We start from the raw sequence: 24,176 nt of genomic DNA, 5'->3' as shown, positions 1-24,176 counted from the left end.
AGTCAAAATCGACACCCCAATAACAAAGTGAAAATTGCAGAGGTGTTAAAGGAGCTTAATTTGAGGCTAGCTAATCAGGATATGGGGACCTTTTTGAAGGAGCAAAACAGACTAATGTCGGAGTTGGAGCAATTATGGAATAATGAAGAGCTTTACTGGAATCAAAGATCAAGGGTGAGTTGACTACTATTTAGAGGAGGCAAAGGAACAGTATTTGGAAGATTAAGAATGAGGCTGGAGTATGGATAGCAGGTGACAAAATGATACAAAATGAGTTTCAAAATTATTTTGTGAACTTGTTTAAGTCCAGTGGCCCCCAAAATTGGAATGGTATCTTGGACCATATCCCTCAATTGGTTAATAACAATATGAATGGTGAGCTGATGTGTCCCTTTAGCCTAGAGGAAGTGAAAGATGCAATTTTCCAACTTGGGTCCCCTAAGGCACCTGGCCTAGATGGCTTTCCTGCTCTGTTCTACCAGAAGTATTGGCTTTCTGTGCAAGATATTGTTTCTAGATCAGCTAAGGAGTTTTATACAGGGCATTCCCATATTCGTGATATGAACAAAACTTTCATTGCGTTGATTCCTAAGGTGCTTGCTTCTGAGTCCACCTCACAATTCAGACCAATCAGTCTATGCAACACTTCGTACAAGATTTTGTCCAAGCTACTTGCCAACCGATTAAAGTCTCTCATGCCTCACCTTGTTTCTGATTCCCAAAATGCCTTCTTGGCAAATCGTCAGATTCATGATAACGTGATTATAGCTCATGCAGCCTTTCACTATCTTAAGCTTAAGAGAGCGGGTCACAAGTATGAAGTGGGAATTAAAATTGACATGAACAAGGCTTATGATAGGGTGGAGTGGGACTTTCTTGAAGTTCTATTACAAAAGCTTGGTTTCCAAACAGAATGGATCAGATTGGTTATGTTGTGTATTAGAACCGTCTCTTTCTCTGTCTTGGTGAATGGCCAACCTAGTTCGTCCTTCTTGCCATCCAGAGGGTTAAGACAAGGTGATCCCCTATCGCCCTACCTCTTCCTTTTGGTGTGCGAAGCGCTTTCAAGTAATCAGACCAAGCTAGTGCAAGATGGTGTCATTAAAGGTATCCAAGTATCCAGGAGAGCTCCAATTCTGTCTCATCTCTTCTTTGCAGATGATTCACTATTTTTTGTTAAGGCTGAGGAAGAAAATTGCTTTAGATTAAAGGCTCTATTAGATGATTACTGTCTCACATCTGGTCAGTTAATTAATTATGAGAAATCTAGTCTTATGTTTAGTGCTAACACTCTTAAGGATGTCAAGGCGAATATAAGCTCGATTATGGGTATTAGAGGGATTGATAACTAAAGTACTTATTTGGGCATTCCAATGACTTGGGGTCGGACCAAGAAAGTTGCGTTAGCCTATATCCCCGAGCGTGTGGCGAAGAAGATAATGGGGTGGAAACAAAGCACATTATCAATGGCGGGAAAGGAAGTTTTGATCAAGGCCATTGCCACCGCTGTCCCAGCTTATCCTATGCTTTGTTTTAAATTCCCCAAGGTGGTGTGCAATGAGATCAGTAGCGATATTGCGAAATTCTGGTGGGGAAAATTAGAAGGCGGCAACGGCATACACTGGAAATCTTGGAAGGCTTTGTGTTTGGCGAAAGGAGATGGAGGTCTTGGCTTTAGAGACCTTGAGGAATTTAATCTGGCACTACTTGCCAAACAGAGTTGGAGAATAATCTCTAATCCTAATGCCTTATGGGTTCGAATTCTGAAAGCAAGGTACTATCTTGATTGTGAGTTTAAGGATGCTATTTTGGGTCACAGACCATCTTGGATCTGGACAAGTATTCTAGAAGGAAGAGATGCTTTAATGGGCAGGGCCAGAGTTCAGATCATGAATGGTGCAGATACAAATATTTGGGGTGACAATTGGATTCCTGATAATGGCATTATTACACCAATCACTCATGTCCCTCATGATGCTCCACAAATGGTTTCAGATATTATCAATCTGCATAATCGAACTTGGAGTTTGGACAGGGTGGGTAGTTATATGAGCTAGGAAACTCAAAAGCAGATTCTTGCCATCCCCATCGGTCCTTCGAGTTAGCGGGACAAGCTTGTCTGGCCCTGGACTTCGAACGGTCTATATTCAGTAAAATCAGGATATCATTGTTTGCAGTCCGCTCATCGTTACCTAGCATCTGGGAGTTCGCATTCTTCTCATTTCATCTCAAATCGAATATGGAAAGCTGTTTGGAGTGTTTGCACCCTGCCTAAGATACGCATATTCTTATGGAGATGCATGTCCAATGCTATTCCAACGCGGCTTAATTTATTCAGGAGGAAAATTTCTGCCTCTCCTATGTGTGGCCTCTGTGATCAATACGAAGAATCCATTGAACAAGCACTATTTCTCTGCCCCTAGGCTCAAGCTGTGTGGTTTGGATCTCCAATGACATTAAGAATTGATACTCAAAGCTTTAGCACTCTAGATGTTTGGTTGAATAATATTCTGGACTTGAGAACTGAATCAAAAATGGAAAAGCATGATTTGCTTACTATGCTAAGCTTCTTTCTTTGGGAAATATGGAAGACCAGATGTAAAGCTATCATGGAAGGTTATAGAATTGATCCATGCAAAGTGGTGGAAAATGCAGGTAAGGCAAAGGTGGAATTTCAAAAAGTGTGGCGAGGTAATGCAAATAGTGTGACGAGCCATTCCCCTTTAAATGGTGAGGTCTGCTCGTGGGAGCCGTCGCTAATGGGTTTCGTTAAAGTAAATATTGATGGGAGTTGGCAAAGCAATGGTAGAGAAGCTGGTGTTGGAGTGGTAATTCGAAATTCAACTGGGGAGTTTCTAGGCGGCTTGGCTGCATCACGGGTGGGTCACTCTGCTCTTGAGGTGGAGGCAGAAGCAGCAGTCATGGGGTTGGAGTTTGTGGCCAATCTTGGCTATATTAGTGATGTCTACGTGGAATCTGACTCAAAGACCCTTGTGGACGGGATCAAGGGGATATAAGGAACAATGCATGGACTATCAGGCCTTCTATTGAGGTTATCTGGCGCAGAGCTAATCAGTTCAAAAGTGTCTTCTGGCGTTGGGTTCAGAGGAGTTCAAATTGAGCAGCTCATAAGGCTGCAGCGATAGGTTGCCGAGCAATGGAGCTGGAAAGCTGGGTTACTCAACCACCGCTGTCTCCAGAGGCGGACCTACTAAGGGGCAAGGAGGTGCAGTGCACCTCCCCTCACCGGAAAAACCATTGTAGGTGCTTGAAATTGCCCATTAGCTCAACTGGTGTACAGATTACCTTATTTCCATCTTCAACATTTAAGTAAATGTCTTTGTCCTTTTACTTATATTTATTTTTATATTACTCAATTTACTTAAATTTACAATGTAAATAAGGAAGTACCCCCCATTTGGATTCAAATAAAAATACTAGAAAATCAAATTCCCACCAAATCAAAATATGAAAATTCGATTTTAGTGCAAAATACGATTTAGGCTAAAAATGATGGCTCATTAAGTCAATATATACTTCATACTAAAATCCCATAAAATCAAGTTTTCTTATTTGATGTGTAAGGAACAAAAGCCGCCAAAAATTATCTTGAGAAAATGATTATTCCGAAAAACTATTTTTCATACTTAGTCAATATTGCACATTCGCTAAAAAATTTCTGGGTCCGCCAGTGGCTGTCTCTCATACATGTTTTGGTGTCTGATGGTCTTCCAGGTCCTCCTTGATTTTAGTTTTTAGAGTAGGAGTTTTCCTTCTTTTGCTGGATTGTAGCGATTCAGATGAAGGTGCTTCTGTAGTTTGTCTCAGAAACTGCTTTCTATGTATTTCCTTGCGGTTGCCTTTTGACTTGGAATTTAATTCATGGTTGACCAAAAAAAAACTTTCTTGAAATTTCTAGATTACGTATTTTGACCATAAATAGGCAAAATTGCAAATCATGGCAATGCCTATTATTCTTGAAATTCTGGATTACATATTTTGACCATAAATAGGCAAAAATGCAAATCATGGCAATGCCTATTATTCTTGAAATCTCTACATTGCTTATTTTTGGCCATGAATAATGGGATTGTTTACTGAACAAACTAATGATATCGGCAAATATTGCTGTAAGATCATATAGTAAATGGAAATTAGTAAATCTGATTTGTCACATTGTTTTTTTATATACAAGAAATCTAATTATACATTTGGCGCATAAGAAAAAAAATCTAGTTAGACATGATCTTAGCATTTTGAAAATTAATTACCACGATTTGTTATGTAAATATTGATTCTTGCAAGTAATTATGTGATCAATTCATATTTCAACTCTATAAATTCATTTCAACCTCACCACCAGAACAACAATCACGAGTCTAAAGCTATCTCTGTCAAGGTTTTTTTTTCTTCGGTTTTTGCCAAAGTACTAGTTGTAAGGTGAAGATGGCGAAGGTGCTGCCGCAACTCAACTTTTTGATCATCCTTGTTCTTCTTGGTTCAGGTATATATATATATATATATATATATATATGTACACACTTTCAACGTCTCATTGTAAATCTCTACGTATATCAACTGGCATAACTAACTCAAGATTTTGTTTTTTCGTCAGCTATGTTCACGAAAGCGATTGTCAAAGAAAATAACTCAAACGGTAAGCATGAATGAGATTTCGAGTGGACCCAAATCTTAGTCTCTAAATAATGTGGCAGATGCGTCACAATGTCTTGTTTGATAAATATGAATGTGGATGCCAATTGAGTATAGCTCAGTTGGTTGAACTCTTCCATTTCCATCTATGTGGACGGAGATTTGAAATCCCGAGACACCCAATAAATATTTGTGTAAACCCCCCTCCCAATCACTAGTGCTAAAAATAACAAATAAATAAAAACGTCGAGAATGTCATTGTAATTTTGTAAAATTGATTGTTTTGTTTTTGAAGGGGTGACGTCGGTTGATCCCAGCTGCAGAAAGATTATATATGGTTCATATTGCCACGAGCCAAGAGGGCCACCCCTGCCAGGAAAGGAAGATGAATGCAGTTTAAGATGTTCGGAGGCTGAGCCTGACAGTGTGTCAATTTGCGACGGAAGAGCCCCCACTCCAATGGAAATATATTTTTGTGTATGCCTGTTGCCTTGCTAGACCTGTAGCAAATAATAATAATAATAAATAAAAGCCTTATTCATTGGATAAATTAAAGGCTTTTTATCACAAAACGTCCCTGACGTTTGCGAAACTATCAGATTGCATCCTTAAGGTTTTTTTGTATCACAAATGGTCCCTAACGTTAATATGGGTGCTCTTAAATAGTCCCTCCGTCAAAAAATCTGTTAAATCCCTATTTTATGAGGGATATAATCGTCAAATCAATCCCTTTGACCTCTTCAATGCCTTAGACCTATTTGCCACCAATTTGGAACCATTTCCCTCCATTTCTTATTGGAATTGGCGGGCAACTAAAGCTGCTGTTCATTTTCACATGCTAAAAGCGCTAAAAATGAAAGGGAATAACAAAAACAAATTGGACTATAAACAACTCACGTTGAACAAATTGAATAAACTAAACTACCAACCACTATGAACAAATTGAACCAACTGCATACATCAAAAACCACTTCCATACATAAAAAACTACTTTCAATTACATCATCAACCACATTCAGTTCCATCACATTAACCCCTACATGACTTCCATCAAAAATCACTTCCTTTTTTTTGGGGTCAGAAAGTAGGATTTCACTTCCATACATACAAAAATCCTAGACCACTTCCATCAAAAACCACTTTCAGTTCCATCACTTTAACCCCTAGAAAGCTTCCATCAAAAAACAATATCATACATCAAAAACCTTAGACCACTTCCAATTACAGTTCCATAAAACATCATCTCAAACTCTCCATGGCCTTCCTTTCTTTGCTGGAGACTTTAATTTCCTTCTTTGGACAGTTTGTGATGTTGAGGCTTGCTGGGATGAAGAATTGTGTGCAGTAGGAGGTTGTGATGCCACTTGAGGTGCTGGAGAGGGTTGTGAAAACCTGACAACTGCTAGAGAAGGTTGTGAAATACTTGTTCCCGTTGGAGCATTAGAGTTTGACCTTGATTGCTGTATTTTCCTCCCTCCTCTTGCCACCTAGACAACAATTAAAGTCAAACTATAATACAATAATTAGAACTATTTTAATCACAATACAACGATTTTGTAAAACCTTAAGTTTTGGTTTCCTTTGTCTAGGTTTAGGGACCACTTGGGCACTTGGAGGCTGCAAAGCATATGAAGAATTTTAGTAATTAATCAATAAGCAAATGAATAATATAATTCCTTGAAGTAAGAATATAATATACCTGTTGACTTGTTGATTTGCCACATGTTTTCTTATTATGGCCAGCTTGGCCACATTTGCTACAACTAAATTTTTCATGAACCCACTTAGATAGTTTGTTTCCTTTGGTTGCAGCTGGTGGATCACCCTGCTCCCTAGCCCTTTTCTTTCTTGGCCTCCCAGTTTGCTTCTTAAATAGAGGAGGCAACAATGGGTGAGGACCAGTGCTTAGCCACTGATCCATGCTAGGCACTGGAGAAATAATAGGGTTATAGCACTTAAGATAAGCTTCCCTTTTGTAGCACTCATCTACATATGAGTAAGGGTCATGCTTCCTTCTAAGAATGCAACTGATTGCATGTGGACATGGGAGCCCACAAAGATCCCATCTCCTACATGAGCATGTTTTTATTGCAAGATCCACTGCAAATTGCCCCCCATGCATATTTGTGACTTGATACTTCATATCCCCAGACAAAGTAGGAATACAATAACCAGCCTCCAGCTTGTTCTTCTCCATAATTTGTTCAATCCTTGGACCAACATGCCTTTTCCACTTCCAAGCTGCAACCCTCCTGTTTGCCATCCTCACCATGAGATTTGTCCTTATACCCTCAAGCATTGAAAGAATTGGCTTGTCCCTTGCCTTTAATATTGAAGAATTGAAAGCCTCACAAAGATTATTCAGCAAAATATCACACTTATACTGGGTTCTAAAGTGTGATCTACTCCAATGAACTGCAGATTTTGGGTGCAACCACTTCCAAGCAACTTCACTCTCTTGCTTCATCCTCTCCATATGGCATTGCCACCAAGGGATTGTTGTTGCCCTAGCTGCATCCCACATAAGTTGTTTCAATGTCAGGCCACTATGTGAAGTCTTGAAATTGTTGTAAAAATGACGGACACAATGCCTATGTTCTGCATTGGGAAGTAAATCACCAAGGGCAAGTCCTAAACCCTTTTGTTTATCTGAAATGAAAGCATAACCATGTCCATTTTCAATGGCTAAGTCCGCCATCAGATTTCTTATGAACCAGTCCCATGTCTCTTTATTCTCTATCTCTACAACAGCATAAGCTAGCGGGAACATTCCATTGTTCCCATCAATCCCTACTGCTGCCAATAACTGACCAGGATGTGGTCCCTTAATGAAACACCCATCCATACCAATTACAGGCCTACAACCTTGCAAAAATCCAGTCTTGCATGCTTCCAAACAAATATACAGCCTATGAAACCTTCTTTGATCACCATCCAACTCAGTTTTAAGCAAAACTGTGCTTCTTGGATTTGCCCTCTTCAATTCCTCACAGTAATCGTGCAGCTTGTGGAATTGCTCAACAAAACTACCTTTGTTTAACTTCGTTGCCTTCAGCTTAGCTCTATATATTTGTTGCATACTCGGCTGCAAGCCAAAATCTCTCTGAATTGCAGCTGTAAATCCAGGAACTGACCAATCCGGATCAGCCCTTAACTCATTTGCATACCTTTGAGCAAAAAAAGTAGAATTCAGCCAATAATTTCTCTGATCCCTTGAACACTCGTGCTCCAAATTCAAGGTTTTGATGACCATTGTTGGTGAGTCATCAATTCTCGAAGCAAATATCACAAAAGGGCAGCCCACCTCACATGCAGCCCTTACTCTTTGTTTGTCATCCTTTTTAAACCATATGTTCTTCCCTACCATGCAAGTATAGTGTTGCACAGCCTCTTTAAATACTGTTTTGTTGGCAAAGTGCATCCCAATATCAAAGGTTGGATTTTTTAGCATAGCTTCTCTCCTCCATTGTCTGAAGTTTGGAACATTTCTTTTCCTCCTATTGCTGGTGACTTCACCATTCTCATCACACTCGTCATCATTGTCTTGTTTGCTATGAAGATCTTCTGAATTCTGGACATCATCTGAAATCTCCCCTGCATAACCCATTTCTTCAGGCTCTTCTTCAATTGGATTGTCAATGCACTCCTCAAACATTGTATCATCAACCTCCACCTCTTCTGCATCTGTGTCTTGCTCATAGTCACTATCTATGAACTCTGTATCATCTTCTTCATCACTCTCTTCATTTTCACTAGCATTCCCAGCTCTTTCCCTTTCTTCCTGCATATTAACTTCTCCATTTTTTGTACCATTACCATCTTGTCCCTCATTTTGCCCTTCATATTCCCCGTTCTGACCTTCAGCTTCTTTGTAGGTGCCACTTGCTGTTTCACTTAGTAAATCCCCATGCTGACCTTGCCATGACAACTCATAAAGTGCCACATCAAATGAAACAACATATAGAGGGATAATTTTGCTGTTAGGCCTTTCTGCAACCATCTGCAACACATTTTTATCATTACCTATTAATTTGTAATCCTTATCACGAGGCAACTTGTAGTAAAAGCATATGTTCTCCCCTGTATAACCTATTTCTTTTGCAATCCTAACCAGCTCAATCCACGATAATTTATCTCCATCTATATTGTCAAGACACACAACCTCCCCTCCACAATATTCATCCCCTTTTCCGACAGCTACTTGCATCAGTGTACCTCCATAGTGAATCTCAAGAGTAAGCTTGTCAGGATCTGCCATAACAAACAATTAATCCCAAGAATTGAAGTCTGTTTTTTTTCCTTCATTACCTATTTCAAAGCCTTTCTATAATAAATACGTACACCAACCACATGAAAACAAACCATATATGACAAACCACAACCACACACTGACAACAGCCAAAGTACCAAAGCAACAAAACAATAAACAAACCCCCATGTTTGAATATGACACAAACTAGTCAAATATGGACCACACCCAAAGCATAAAGCCACAGGTTAAAGCATAAAAATTCTCATCAGAAGCAAATAGTCAAATATGAACACTTTGCTTTTTCACTCTTCAAAAGATTCTTACCTTTATACGTTGGAGCCTTTCCCCCTTTTCGATAGTTTTCATTTGCCTCATCCATCTTCTCTCAATCACTTTTGCAGATGAGCTTTACCGCCCAATTTCCCACGACTGAAAAACCTTATTTCAAAGAAAAAGCATAGAAATGGGTCTGATGATGTTGACGACGACCTAGAGGAAATATATTTGAATTGTGAGAGGTAAAAGTGAGTTTTTTTTTGGGTCAAAGTAAAAGTGAGTTGATCTGACGATTATACCCCTCATAAAATTGGAGATTTAACGATTTTTTTGACGGAGGGACCATTTAAGAGCACCCATATTAACGTTAGGGACCATAAGTGATACAAAAAAACTTTAAGGATGCAATCTGATAGTTTCGTAAACGTCAGGGATGTTTTGTGATAAAAAGCCTAAATTAAAAGGACATTAATATTCTCTCTTTTTTCTTTCTTTTTTTCGCATGAAATAAGCAATGCCTATTATTCCTCTCTCTCTCTTTTGGATTGACTAAATTTGATTCATATTATACTTGATTGGTTGAAGGATATTTTTTTTCTTGGATTTTTTATTTTTCAACCTTGGATGCACATCCAAAGACGACAATAAATTATTCTTTTTATTAATTATTTTATATGAATTAATTAGGCTCACGTATAACCAAAACAAGAAGAAGACTTATGACTGAGAGTATTGCGAAGAGCATCTCCACCTGATATGTCACCTTGAGACAACACAACCTTCATGCAAGCAAGCTTAACGTCAGATTTTCCCCCTTTTAAAAAATTTATTTTAAAATTTTCCTTTTTCCTACTTCCTATAATATGCCCTTTTGTAAGTTATTCTGTTTGTTTCAATTTTCAATAATTTTAGGATCTCAATTTATGAAGATATTGTCTCTTTTGAAATTCAAGCGACAGTTGCATTTACCTTTTCAATTTCTTGGTGACAACCAAAATTGAAAGAACACATCGTTGACTATATATTTTCGAACAAGAATGTACTACCTCTCTAATTATATGCCCAATAAGAATGTACAATTTATATAGAAAGAAACCGGTCAAAGAAAATGTATAATGGGTAATCTTTTGAAGTCAACCGATTAAATTAAAGTAAAAATAAATAAATTATTTTTTGTTGTGAACGAAATTTCATCAACCTTATAAATCAAATAACAATATCCACATGAAAATATGCAGCCTCGTTAAAACGTCCCGCAAATAGAACTTCACTCGTCCATCACCAAACACTAGAACAAGTTCCTCTCCCAACTCGGGACACCTTCCATGCCATGCATACAAGTTTTGAGTTGAACTTAAAATGCACTCTACCATAGCAAAGCTAGCCTTTCATGTACTTATTCTTTTGGTGCCTATTTTAAGCGCACATTTTCAAGGATTTCATACAATTATAGCCTTTCATGTACTTATTCTTTTGGTGCCTATTTTAAGCGCACATTTTCAAGGATTTCATACAATTATATCATCAAATAACATTGACCCAACCAAAAAACAGAAAAATTTGTATAAAACGGGGATAACATTGTTTTGTTATCCTCGACCAATCACATATTGCCATGTGAAAAAGTTATCACGCGTAGCATGCCATGATTAGCTATAAATAGAGTCATATAAATATTTTTTTTTAGTAAAAAAAGAAGGAAATGATGACATGAATATGATTTTTATTTATTTATTTTGGTCTAAAGACTTTTATTTAATTAATTCTTAACTTTTTTTTTTTCCAAATAATTAATTCTTAACTTGGTTGACACACAATTGACAGCTTAAAGCCAAAAAGTTTAGCAATGCTAAACTGTCGCTAACTAGTCCCTCCTCTTATTTAATTGTTTTATTTATTTATTTATAGTAGTCGTTTGAGCAGTTGAACTTGACGGATTGACTGGTCAAAATATTCAAAAGGTCTATTTTTATTACCAAAAGTCGAGAACTGTTACCGTCTGTCTCGCTAGCTCTCTCTCTCTGTTTCCCTCCCTAATCTCCCTCTCGCTCTCTCTCTCTCTTCTGTGTCTTAGATCCATCAGCTTCTTCGAATTCGATTCGTTCCCATTTTAGCTCAGCTGACTCTGCTCTAGCTCACTGGATCAAGGTATGATTTCTACCCACATACATAACATTATATGTTGTTCTACTTATCGGTCCTGTGTTCATCTATTGCTTTTCTAATTCTGGAACTCGAATTTCCTTTAATACCCAGAAGAAAAAAAGAGAAATTTTTTCAGTCAGGGACCCCTTTTTAATGCAACTAGCCAAAAACAACTAAAATGATCGAAAAAGTTAATATTTTTATGGTCTATAACATATTAATATAATTCTTTTCGTTTCTCCTGCTAAAACAATTGTTTTTTATTTGAATTAGATGAAGAACAGTGTTGCTCCTTTTTTTTTCTTTTTTTCTTTTTTCTGTTCTTAAACTGTGCAGAATTGAATTTAGCATATTGGGTTTTCTCCAGACTATTGGATTGTGATAGTTAGCAAGATTTTCAACATGATGTAATCTGATTGCTGTGAATTCAAGTTGTTTTTTTACTGGAATTTGATGAAAAATTCTAAGCAGTTTCAGTCTGACAATGCATGCTATGGTTTTGGAAAAGCACGAGCTAGGAGCTTGTAACATAAACTTCGAAGAATTATTTTTTTAGTTTCTCTCCGCTTTATAATTTAAGTAAAAGTTAGTTTCATTATCACTTGGTATTTATGTTGTGTTCTGGCTTCTGGTAGAACTATCTATGGTTTCCCATAATTTTGTCTTTGATCACTGCAAAAGCATGATGACAGTCATTTTGACTAGTTCTGTAATCTCTCTCTCTCATTTTTTGATTCTTTACTAGGAAGCTGATTTACCAAATTTTGTGGAGTTCACACCTTTCAGAGAGAGGGATAAGACTTGGACATTATCAAACACGTAGGTAGTTTGAAAATTTGGGCAGACCTTGTTACGAAAGCTGAGATTTCTGGACCTGGACTCTCATTTAGGAGAATTGTAGATTAATAAGCTCATGGTTGCTGGGACCTTCTCTATTCACTTTTTTATATGTTGGCAAGGTGGAAATCTTGTAGTATGATGAGATGAAAACTTTATGTGAGAGCCTTGCTGTGATCCTAATGAAAGAATTTATCCGGCTCTTTGGCGGGTATAAAATTGACTGGAAAAAGATATTTTTTGCGGGGGCCATCATGACAGCATCCTGTGTCATGTTGCAAATGTTTATACTTAATGATCCTCTGGATATGTGGTTCCTCTCTCTGCCGGTCGCAATTCCATCAGATAAACCCTTGAACAGTAGCCTCAGCTTGAATAAGACCTCTACTGAGGCAAGGGTCAAAAGATTGCAAATAATTTCTGGTGCCCCCATTGTTTCACCGAATCCTCCTATTGATTTGAATCTCTCAGTGCCAATTATGCCAGTTGCAGCCTTAGTTCCTCCGAGGGGAAAATCTAGAAGGAGAAGAAAAGATTCGAAAGTTGATAACATGTCAAAGGTCGTCCCTCCTTCTCCCCCTCCACGTAGAACTGTGCCTTCTCGTATGCAGGTAGTCTTGTTCCTTTTTTCATTGAGTTTATGATAAAGAAAGATGTTACCAATGATCTTAACACTGTAGCATACGTATTTAGAAATTCATTTGGTCCTTGACACCAAAAGAGGCACTTGTGTATGCAAAGAAAGAGGTTGAGCATGCCCCATCAGTTATGGAGGATGATCCTGATCTATATGCCCCTATATTTCGAAATGTTTCTGTTTTCAAAAGGTAATTTCACAATGCCATCACCATTTTTCCTTCGTCATCCTAGTCAATCGTTCATATGTGTGCCAGTGTGTGTGTGATACATATTTTGAATACAAACTTCTAGGAATTGTGGATGTTCATTTAGTCCTTCATGTGAAAAAAAGTATATTTGCTCATAGGTCACCTACTCGGGTATATGCAGTGTTTACATGCAAGATTTGAGATACATAATGGTAAGAGTGGTTGGGCTTAGGACTGGTTAAAGGAAATCTTATCTGCATTGTGCGGTCTAGCTAAGTTAGTATCAGTGATATTGAGTTTAAGGATGTCTTTGGGCTCAAATTTCACTGGTCCTAATTTTTGTCTATTAGGTTACATATGTTACCCATCCTTTTGTGAATGCAGTGAAATATTTTAGAGACATTTAAAGATGGATTTTAGTGTTGAAGTTTCTCAGAAATATTTAAGACCCTTAGGTCTCATGTTCTGTTCTTCAGTTGTTCTGAATTTCTTATTCACCACATGAATCTGTAAGTTTCTCAGTACTATGAACCTCATTCATTTCATGTAGCAAAATTTTGTTAGTCACTCATATTCAGGCTTGTCTCTGACGGTATGAAACCCTCACCCATTTTCTTCCTATCTATAATAGCTCTATGTATCATATCATAGTGCAAAAGCCCTGAAGATCCTGAGACATTTAAATCTGCTGATTATAAGGTATCAGAAATTTTAAAATACTGTGACTTTTGATAAAGTCCTATTGTATCTCCACTCAGAAGCATTTTTTCTTTTCTAAATCTTGCTTGGGTTCATTTTTAAATTTGCTCATCCTTCCCTTTATCTGAAATTTATACGAGTCTAAGAGCATCCGCAATGGGCTCCCTAAACCACCTCCTTAGACAAATTTTAGGGAGGAATTGTAAAAATGCAACTCCAACCATGCTCCCTATCCACCTCCTAAAATAGGGAGTCCTCTAGGAGCTACTAAATCTGAGGAGAGAGAAAGTACTCCTAGTGGCTCCCTATAATTTAATGCTGCCTTATTTAATGAGTATTTCAAACCTTTATTTAATGCTAACTATTTTTATTTATTTATTTTAATAGAGATGGACCAATCAAAAAAGAGTTATAACATTTATGACTCTCCAAATTAGGGAGTATGGTTGGAGTTGAAATTTTTTAGAGAGCTCCTAAAATAGCTTTCTTATATTTTTAGCTAAATTTTAGCTAAGAAATAGAGAGCATCATTGCGGATGCTCTAAAGAATCTATTAGACGAGCCATGCATATTCCTGTTGAGTTACAGTAGAGCACTAGGATGATAAAGCATGCAGCAATATGTTTTTTCTTTTTCAGAAACTTGGACTTATTATTTTGGTACCAAAGATTTTACCTAACTAATGTACCCAAAGATTTGGACTTATTATTAGAAACACATTCCTTCACAAGCTATCTTGATTGCATTGCTCTAGCCAGGTTCAATTCCTTTTTCTTGTACAAATATGATTTATATAAAAAAGTTGCAATAATTGATGAACACTGTGTCCTCTTGTTTGTGAAATTGAGGGTGAAGCAAGAGCAACTCAGTCATGTGAATTTTGGATGGCTATGGAATGGAATTCATTAGTTAAAACATGTAGCCGTGGCATGCTTTCTCTTTTCCTTCAGAAACTTATACATTGTTTTATCAAGATTGGAATCCATATTTTCATCATGAAGTTTTTTTTATGCATGAACAATATGCATATTTTGAGCAGTTATGAAATTATATATTACAGTAAAATTTATAACTTCGTAGCATCTATGTTATTAACACTGTTTCTCTCTTTCAGACGCAAGAATACTCATTAAAACTGACAGTACAATATAAACATGGGAAAATACTTATTGTTAGTGTTATTTACTTTTCTTTTTCAAAATCATGCCTCTGTGTGTGTATGTTCACTTGTATTTCTAGATATCTAACAATAGTTGCTAGAATGTCTGGCAATATACTCAATCATTGATTTCACCAGGCTTCCTGTTCTCATGATAATGATCCATCAGAATTATTTTTTACTGAACCGTTTAAAGCCACAATTTTGCCTTAATTTCAGGAGCTATGAACTGATGGAACTGATACTTAAAGTTTACATATATCGTGATGGAGCAAGGCCCATTTTTCACCAACCTCATCTCAGAGGAATTTATGCTTCTGAAGGATGGTTCATGAAGTTGATGGAGGAAAACAGGCAGTTTGTCACAAGGGATCCAGAAAAGGCTCACTTATTTTATCTTCCTTACAGTATGCGCCAATTGGGGATGGCACTTTATGTACCAAATTCACATAATATGAAACCACTCTCAATTTTCCTGAGAGACTACACAAACACGATTGCTGCAAAGTATCCTTTCTGGAATCGGACACATGGGTCAGATCATTTCCTTGTTGCTTGCCATGACTGGGTACAGTAATCTGTTCTTCCTTTCCACAGCATGCTTCTTTCCAATTTGATTGTGCTAATGTAATTAATTGTTTAAGAATTGAAGACATTCATTTTTATTCTGTAGGTTGTACACTGAATTAATCTCATCACAAAAGCATAGTAGTAGACTACACAGTACAGTTGAACTTCAATTTTTCACAAGTCTAAATTCTGTAATGTTTTAACACAGCTTAATGTTTTCTCATTGCATGGAAATAATCATTACTGGCATCAAATTATATGGTTTTGTTACCGAGTTGACTTTTCTGATTTTCCAAACTATGCTTCACCTTTGTGTTGTAAAATATTTCCATTTTACAAATAGTAAAATTGCTATATAATTATACTGTAACAGCCATTATGATGTATGTCCTCCTTTTACATTTGACAATGCACCTATCTGTATCGTGGCAGTATAATATTCGAGTACTGTCTGGAAAGAGTAATAGGCTGTTGTACTATTCTCTATGTTTTTTAACTTCTAAGATTTCTATGGTGATCGAATTTGAATTGTCTAGGAAGTATAAGAAAGAATTCCAAATTCCTTGGCAGTTTTTATTGTATATGTTTTCTCTTTGTAGTTTGATTGGAAATGCTTCTACGTCAGCATAATAGCTGAAAGGTGTGTGCATATCTGTAGGTATGAGAAAGATGCTTGCTGGTTTGCAATTTGAAAATTATTTTTGAAAGTAAATATCTATTCAATTAATATCTGATATTTAAGCATCCATTATTATGAAGACCAATCAGTGTATACAAGTTGATGCCATGGTAATGTTTTAAACTTAAATTCCTCCATTTTGTCGACCTTTTGCAGGGCCCTTACACATTAACCGCCCATGAGGAACTAACCAAAAATACTATAAAAGCTCTATGCAATGCTGACACCTCAGAAGGAATATTTGTTGCCAGGAAGGATGTTTCACTTCCAGAAACTACCATTAGGACCCCCAGGAAGCCTCTTAGAAATGTTGGTGGATTTAGAGTGTCACAGCGCCCACTCCTTGCCTTTTTTGCAGGAAACATGCATGGAAGAGTCCGCCCGACACTTCTCAAGCACTGGCAGGACAAACATGAAGACATGAAAATCTACGGGCCTCTGCCCCTTAGAGTCTCACGAAAGATGTCTTATATCCAACATATGAAATCAAGTAAATTTTGTATTTGCCCAATGGGGTATGAAGTGAACAGCCCAAGGATCATCGAGTCCATCTACTATGAATGTGTCCCAGTGATTATTGCCGATAATTTCCCCCCTCCTTTGAGTGATGTGCTAGATTGGAGCAAATTTTCCGTTGCCGTGGCCGAGAAGGATATTCCCAAGTTAAGAGAGATTTTAGTGGCTATTCCCATGAGAAGATACCTTACTATGCAAATTAATGTGAAAATGGTGCAGAAGCATTTCCTTTGGAATCCAAGACCAATCAGATATGATTTATTCCATATGATTCTGCATTCAATCTGGTCTAGCAGGTTGAACCAGATCCAAATCCCGGAATCCTAGTGTGTGTTTAGCATGTCCCTAATGGATATTGATTTTCTATAATAGGCTGAGTTTGAACAAGGAGCTGATTAGAGTCGAGACTAGCGGCTAAGATGCAAGTCCATTAAGGCACTTGGCTGTTGACTTTATGAAGGACTTCAAACAGCATTTGGTGCCTCCAGCCTGGTTTCATGGTAAAGTGTTCCAAGTTCTTTGAACTGAAACATGGATGGACTTTTTCTGGGAAGACTAGGGGTGGATGCCAAAATGAGAAGTGGGGATGCAGGTATGCTCGATAATATGCATCTCTAATAGTGCAAATGATGTTTTACTGTTTTTCTTGTGACTGCTAGCTCCAATGCTGGTTTCGTATTGTCACTTTGTGTAATGGGGTTGCTTCTTTTTGGTCCAGATCAAAGCCACCATAACTTCTTTTCATTTTTTTGGGTCAAAAGCTACAGCATAACTTCTCCAAACTCTTTTCGGGACTTCATTTGATGTTAAATGTGTAAAATGACTGTTACCAAATTTTTACTCGGACAGTTAACCATTTGTCAAATGTACTTGTTCATCCCTTGCAGGAAAGATGACAAGGCGAAGGAGTCTCCATAGCTCTGTGTGACATTTCATTGGACCCAGATAAAGCTCAAGTAGATGGTACATTACAAAATAAAATCATTGCCCATTTTACCATATACAAACAATCCTATATGATTTCATCATACAAGTCAAATTTTCCATTTTAAGGTATATAGTTCATAGTTGTTGATGCTGACATGTAAATCATTTTGGAACAAACATTTTGTATACAGACATCCAGTTATCGTATACATACATACATACATACAAGATAGTCAGATTTTGTATAATTGTATATGCACTGTCTCTGCATTTACAGGTTTTTCTTCCATTGTCGCGGAGAAAAACTTACCCATCACGTACAACTGATTACGCCTAAGATTTTCTCCTCGCTAGCAGTATGTATAGAATATGTAGTCAATAGTAACGGTGTTGGCTGATACTGACCTGTAACTCCTTTAGGAACCAAAGTGCATTGATTGATCCTTGATTGCAAACCAAACTATTTACACTCTATACAGGACAATATGAAGAAAGGAAGTTTTCAAATTATCCGTGGGCTAGTTATTAGCTAAAATTCCATTTTGCTTCTGTGATGGCTCAGCTCAACAAATCAGTGTCAATAATGGCGAAATGTACCTCTAGAAAAGTTATAACCAAATTGGCTACAAGCATGCACCAACTTTTGTTTTTTTGTGTGTGCCTTTTTTGAAGTTTTCTAGAAGCCTTCTACACATTTGATCACAGTGCACGTTGACTGTTCAAAATGCAGAATCTTAATTACATTGAAAAAGTGTCATTATAATTTTTTGAGTATAAGTGATTGTCTAAATTAGAGAGGAGGGGGTTTCTCACACACACGCACATAACTCAGAAATTTGAACCTGAGACCTCTATCTCCAAGTTAAGACCATTTTTCACTGGGCTAGATCACGTTGACATGCCATTGTAATTTAAAATTTTTTAGTTGCAGCTGAGCGAAACTGGATTACATTCTGACTTTTTGTTTTTGATGTGTGTTCTTCACTTTTGTCAAACCAAATCTTTTTCCATTTTCTATTCTTATATATTTTATTGAAACGAATTACAAACTAGCATGTGTTATTTTGTCCCCCTTATTTTGTTCATACGAGTGATTATTAAATTATTAGTATGTAACAAGCTAAGAGATGCCAAAATTTAGAACTTCGTAACAAGTAAATTATCACAAAGAAAAAAACAAACTTGAATTAATTCTCTAAGGTGCCTCTTGCATCAACAATTCCTGGCTCCGCCACTCCTTATCATCTCTCATCTTTCCCGTCAACCTCTAACCCTCTTCATAACGGCCATTTTCGTCTCATGCTTAGAAGCAAGAATCCACCAGACCAGACCAGAGTTCTTAAAATTAAAATCTAATCCAGTCGCATGAACGGCAGTGCTGGGAGATGCTATGTTTAGCTTGATGTCTGCTGGGTTTTCGTGGATAGAACGTGAACAGTGTTGGGTTGGGGATTGTTTTAATAAATGGAACGTGAACAATAAATTGAGGCACTGTTGAGGTCAAACAAGTGGAACGAAATGGATCCAGTGATGAAGTCCACAATATTCCACCACCCATTGCAATGCTCTCTCGAATATATATATATATATATATATATATATATATATATATATATATATATCGGCATCCCCTCTGAAAAAATTTGGTCTTTTTTAAATTTAAAGGTCATTTGAGGTTTAAGGTTTAGATTCAGAATATGATCAGGAAAAAAGGGTTTACATTTAGATTCAATGTTCAAAATTAGGTAGCTTATTTTTTTCATTTAGTTCTCTTTTTAATATAAACTTAAGTCATATTTCGAACATTTTTACATGACGAAACGATTCTCGATCAGATATTGCCAATTAGTTTTGATGTAGAACAAATGGTTGAATAGATTGAGGAAGAATTGGAGCGAAGAAGAGAAAAATGACGGAGTAGGAATTTACAAATTTGGCGTCTGAGTTCTGACATAAGGTGGATTTTGGGCTTCTGATGCTGTTTGGGCTTCCAATAGTGCATTTAAAAATTGTAATCAATTTACAAATTTTTCGTTTATTTTCTGTTAAACTTTCAATAACTCCTTAGGGCAGTCCAATGGGTGAGAACGATGTATTTAGGCAGCCGTCATGTATAGTTGAACGGAACTTATCTTTTATCAAATAATACAATCAGTGAGAATTTTCTCTCTAACTTTCTAGTGGATTCCAAATTTATGTTCTTTTCTAGGTTATGCTTGTGATGCGTCAAGTTTTGAGTTGAATGCTACAATTCTACAGATATTAAGTTGAAGTAAGTGATATTCTCTTTGTTTGTCAAATAATATAGTACTATGTGTATTACTCTTCTGGGTTGTTTGCATTGGTCACAACACCACAGAACTGGGCCTTTGGGTGCTCTGTGTGGTCACAAACATCACATTACTTATCTATAAATATTTGGCTCTAGCTGGAGATTAAGATTTATTAATTATCTCCGATAAAATATAAATATAAATGGCTAGACAAATATATTCAAGAGACTGGGCAATTTTTATTTAAATTACACAGAAGAATCACAGTTTCATCATACACAAATTTTTATTTTTCTTTCTTTCATTTCTCAATTATGAGAGAAAAACTACAGCCTACACATAATACTAACTAAATAATATTGCTGACCTTTTCACTGTAATTCATGGTGTCTTCATCAAGTTCAAGAAACTTGTTCACCCACTCCAGCCCATAGGAGCCTTCAGCAGAGAAGTCAAAGAACTCATTTACATCGAAATTAAGATCCGAATTGTTCACACTTTCTTTTCCTCCTCCTTCTTCTTCTTCGTCCCCCTCAGTACCACTGTCTTTCTGGGAAGGTGTAGCAGTCTCTTGAGCTCTTGAATTCTGCAGTGTTTTCTCATTGTGATTGATTTTTTTGCTCAAATGAGAATTCCAATAGTTCTTTATTTCGTTGTCTGTTCGCCCAGGAAGCCTTCCTGCAATCAAAGACCACCTACACAATACAACATGTATGTCGTATGTTAGATTCTAAATGTTCTCTTATTTATCAGACGGTCTGATAATTTAGATTGGTGTTTAATTTTATTTCAATGTGCGGTCCAAATTGATAGAGCGCGTGACATGAAAAATGTGGATGATGACTAACCTGTTTCCTAGTAGCTTGTGAAGCCTAAGTATCAAGTCCTCTTCATCATCAGAAATGTTGCCTCTCTTAATGTTGGGTCTCAAATAATTCAACCATCTCAATCTGCAACTCTTCCCACATCGATTCAAACCTGCAGCAGCAATACAACAATGAATTATTTGAACAAATGAAGTCAGGTTTAGTTAAAATGAAGAAGAAATTAATGTGGTTTGTGTATTGGCTTCAATTAACCCTTTCGTTTTTTATTTTTTATTTTTTATTTTTTATTTTTCACTGTGTAAGCTCAAAACTAACCTGCTATGGAAGCCACTGTCTTCCATCTCTTTGCACCATGAATCTCAATGTATTCTGCAAGTTTTCTATCTTCCTCTGCTGTCCATGCGCCTTTGTTCATAATTCTTTTTGTCGATCCATCATTCTTCTTTGGAGCCATGTCGTGTAGCAGAGAAACAAAGAAAGAAAGAAAGATATAAGAGAGACTCAGAGAGATGATGGGTTTTATTTGCTCTTGGATGAGATATCAGTGAGAAGGACTGACTGTTGGTTGATGCTACAATGAGAGAGAAGGGTTTATATCCTGCTTGATTGTTATTGTTTTCTGAGAAGAAAATTGAAGAGTCAGCCAGTCCATCAATCTAGCTACCCTTCCAAGAGAGAGAGAGAGAGATTGAGCTCTTCATATCCCAACTACCAGTTAAGACTTAGAGCAGATTGTGTTAGACTGGGAAGTAGAATATATAAATCTTATTATATATATTTTTTTCTGTCCTCCAAGTTGGTCATCATAAATATTGTTTTCTTATCCTTGAATATGGAAATGAAAAGATACTGACCTTAGAAACCAGTCCCTTCCAAACACACCCAATTATATGTTGTTTCATAAATTTATTGAAACAAAAATTGTGTGTATATAGTTGAGACCATGAACAAGTTGTTTTTTTTAAAAAAAAATTAAAAAAATATAAGCAATATTAAAAGAGAGAGAGAATCAAACCCAAAACCTCGGTGCATGGCTAAATACTCTTAACCGCTTGAGCTACATATCTTTGCAATTATTTTTCTCTTTGTTAGCCGAACAAAACAAAATCTTTTCTACTTTGGGTGTAAAACTTCAAATTTGGATAATATATGTAGTCAAAACAAACTAAAACTCTGAACTTGGATATTAGAGGCTTTTTGAAGATGAGACGTTGGAGTGGAGTGGAGGGGAGGGAGGGAGGTAGGCACAAATGGTCCCCCTTTCAGTCTCTTTAGTTCTTTGTACCACATTGAAGGTTTATTAATTTTAAAACAAAATTATTGTGTCCCTGTGTGTTAGTTAACCATAATCAATTCTTAAGTGATATAATACAATATTTGGTTAGATTAAATAAATAAATGAGCACTGCTAGAAATATCTACAGTTGAAATTTAAAAAAAATACACCTAACCTAATGATTTTTTTTTTCCTTCTTTAATATTTCCTCAAAGTTTGGGCTTACTTTCTCATGTGAATTTGTACCAAATTGTCAGAATATTTTTTTTCATTTTCTACAAGATAAACTAAATTAAAGGAGAGAGAACTTGTGGAAATTGATATCTTCAGAACCAATCTTTTCCTTCTTTTATTTCCTCAAAGTTTGGGCTTATTTAAGCCTTAGAGTTTGGAGGAACTATCTTCCAATTGGAGAGAGAGAGCCAAAAGGGTATGTGAATAAATGAATAAATGGACAACTTAAAATCAGTAATGGGGAAATGTCTATCATCTTAATGAGCATTTATTTCCAACCGTTATTAATTATTAATTTATGTAAATAAATGGATAATAGGTAGAGCACAGTCAACTAGAGTAGTCTTTTCTTTCTTTCTTCGCCGTGGTTGGTGCGGTGACATTGATATTTGAACATTGGGATTCCAAGTTCTTACTTGTCACAATGTCATTGGATCTGTGTGTTAAGCTTGTAATGGAGTCAATTAAGCCAACAATTTGGGTGAAGAAAGAGGTCTCGTGATCGAGATTGGCTTCTTATTATAACATCATTAGTCCTTGTTTTCTAATGAAATTAATGACAAACAACAAATGCGGCTGCTCATAAATTGTCCAAGAATACACTCTTCCAAATTGAGGTTAATTTGTTTGGTTGGAGGAGTCTCTTGATTTCATTCATGACGTTTTCTTTGAAATGTATTTTTTTGACTAATGTCAAGGCTCATGTCTCATCCCTTTCTTGCTGTTGAATTTTTTAGTTTGGTTAATCTAGTTTTCGCTCGTACTATCGAGATTTTTTTATAATTGATTGTCTTGCATTATACTCTAAGTGATAATTGACTGCACTATAATTTATAGACAATCAAGTATTGAAGCTGGCACTATTGACGTGTGACCCTCTACGAGCACATAACTGGTTTTTGTTTTTGCTAATCCTATAATTAATAATTTGGTGATGATTATAGATACGTATATCCTTCAGGGCTTTTGTATGTCAATATTTTTTTGATAATCCTAAATTTAAAATTCTTTTGGTTTGAGGTGAGTCTATGATTAGATATGATATTTATTTTCTGTTCTTAGAATTCGTTTGAGATGACTTTTATAAGAAGCGCTTGTACTTTCTAGAAGTGTTTCTATTAGAAAAACGTCAAAATTTTAATTAATAATCAGAGAGTTTTGACAGTAGGATAAACATTTTAAATTAGTAGTTTTTTTTCTTTTCGAATAATTTTAAATAATACTCAATTTTACTAATTAATTTTAGATGCTCCTAAAATTAATGCCATCATTACCCTCGAAAGTCTTGAAATGTTTTGGCAAATGAATATTGACTCACATGGGTGATGCATGCATCCAATGAAAATTTGGGCAATTATTTTGCTTGCCACCTAAGGGCCTTTAGTGAAGACGAGATGAGAGACCACATGTTCTTGTCTCATTTTTGGGGATGAGAGAAGTGCGTAAGTATAGTAAGGTAATTTAAGTATAAGCGGGTTGTTATTCACAGTACGACTGTGACACTTGTCGCCTAGCACGTGGATCACGTATCAAGTTTTTATTGTACATCTATGTTAAAAACTTTAAAGATCAAGGGATGTAAATTTATTTTAGAGCAATTAAATATTGCCTGTATTTAAAAAAAAAAGGGTTAATTATTTTTTGGCTTATTTTCTATAGTACGTACCCCTTGAAACTTCGGTCAAATATCATTTTACCCCTTAAAGTTAAAGTGGCCTACTTAAACCTCCTTGACCGAAGTTTGATGACTCACTTTGCCCCTTGCTGTCAACTTCATCCAAAAGTCCGTTAACTCTGATTACATGGCAAGTGGAGCCCACCTCTACATAAATAAAAATATAATTAAAAATTAAAAAATACATTTAAACAAAGTAAAATAAAATTTAAAAAAGTAATAAAATAATATAAAATAATCAAACAAACCCATCTCCCCTCCTCCCACCCCACCGCAGAACCCAGAACCTAGCCCCACAAACCCCTCCCCCTTCTTCTCCCACCTGCAACCCGATTTCTTCTGACCACCACC

At 36.4% G+C, this 24,176-nt stretch overlaps 3 protein-coding genes across 3 annotated transcripts; 1 reads left to right on the top strand and 2 right to left on the bottom strand.

Moving 5' to 3' along the window:
- Positions 1 to 5,745: 5,745 nt before the first annotated feature.
- Positions 5,746 to 9,284, bottom strand: LOC110757134 (uncharacterized). The gene is made up of 7 exons (XM_088253758.1): positions 9,230 to 9,284; positions 8,231 to 8,904; positions 8,140 to 8,163; positions 6,353 to 7,651; positions 6,217 to 6,270; positions 6,046 to 6,140; positions 5,746 to 5,824 (listed from the first exon to the last, which is right to left on the bottom strand). Exons 1-7 carry the CDS (start codon positions 9,282 to 9,284, stop codon positions 5,746 to 5,748), a joined length of 2,280 nt encoding a protein of 759 aa, XP_088109884.1.
- A 1,875-nt stretch (positions 9,285 to 11,159) lies between these two features.
- Positions 11,160 to 17,772, top strand: LOC110757166 (Exostosin family protein). Its single transcript, XM_021958727.2, has 6 exons — positions 11,160 to 11,329; positions 12,072 to 12,774; positions 12,857 to 12,990; positions 15,068 to 15,416; positions 16,254 to 17,205; positions 17,501 to 17,772. The coding sequence occupies exons 2-5, from the start codon at positions 12,310 to 12,312 to the stop codon at positions 16,938 to 16,940; spliced, it is 1,635 nt and encodes a 544-aa protein (XP_021814419.1). The 5' UTR covers positions 11,160 to 11,329; positions 12,072 to 12,309; the 3' UTR covers positions 16,941 to 17,205; positions 17,501 to 17,772.
- A 2,258-nt stretch (positions 17,773 to 20,030) lies between these two features.
- Positions 20,031 to 21,387, bottom strand: LOC110757168 (transcription factor MYB114). Its single transcript, XM_021958728.2, has 3 exons — positions 20,956 to 21,387; positions 20,662 to 20,791; positions 20,031 to 20,508 (listed from the first exon to the last, which is right to left on the bottom strand). Exons 1-3 carry the CDS (start codon positions 21,092 to 21,094, stop codon positions 20,163 to 20,165), a joined length of 615 nt encoding a protein of 204 aa, XP_021814420.1. The 5' UTR covers positions 21,095 to 21,387; the 3' UTR covers positions 20,031 to 20,162.
- Between the last annotated feature and the right edge of the window lie 2,789 nt (positions 21,388 to 24,176).

The sequence above is a fragment of the Prunus avium genome, chromosome 5 (genome assembly GCF_965620075.1).
Source record: "Prunus avium chromosome 5, drPruAviu1.hap1.1, whole genome shotgun sequence".
Lineage (NCBI taxonomy): Eukaryota > Viridiplantae > Streptophyta > Magnoliopsida > Rosales > Rosaceae > Prunus > Prunus avium.
The sequence above is the reverse complement of the archived record's forward strand: the minus strand, read 5'-3'. Positions and strand labels throughout refer to the sequence as shown.

Excerpts from the sequence above, each read along its gene's own strand:
- LOC110757134 (XM_088253758.1), bottom strand. The coding sequence starts at position 9,284 with ATGGATGAGGCAAATGAAAACTATCGAAAAGGGGGAAAGGCTCCAACG. Across the intron at positions 6,271-6,352 it reads GCAAATCAACAAGTCAACAG|CCTCCAAGTGCCCAAGTGGT; the intron begins GTATATTATATT and ends TATGCTTTGCAG. Across the intron at positions 6,141-6,216 it reads AAAGGAAACCAAAACTTAAG|GTGGCAAGAGGAGGGAGGAA; the intron begins GTTTTACAAAAT and ends ATTGTTGTCTAG.
- LOC110757166 (XM_021958727.2), top strand. The coding sequence starts at position 12,310 with ATGAAAACTTTATGTGAGAGCCTTGCTGTGATCCTAATGAAAGAATTT. Across the intron at positions 12,991-15,067 it reads AATGTTTCTGTTTTCAAAAG|GAGCTATGAACTGATGGAAC; the intron begins GTAATTTCACAA and ends CCTTAATTTCAG. Across the intron at positions 15,417-16,253 it reads TTGTTGCTTGCCATGACTGG|GGCCCTTACACATTAACCGC; the intron begins GTACAGTAATCT and ends GACCTTTTGCAG.
- LOC110757168 (XM_021958728.2), bottom strand. The coding sequence starts at position 21,094 with ATGGCTCCAAAGAAGAATGATGGATCGACAAAAAGAATTATGAACAAA. Across the intron at positions 20,792-20,955 it reads GACAGTGGCTTCCATAGCAG|GTTTGAATCGATGTGGGAAG; the intron begins GTTAGTTTTGAG and ends TTGCTGCTGCAG. Across the intron at positions 20,509-20,661 it reads CACAAGCTACTAGGAAACAG|GTGGTCTTTGATTGCAGGAA; the intron begins GTTAGTCATCAT and ends TGTATTGTGTAG.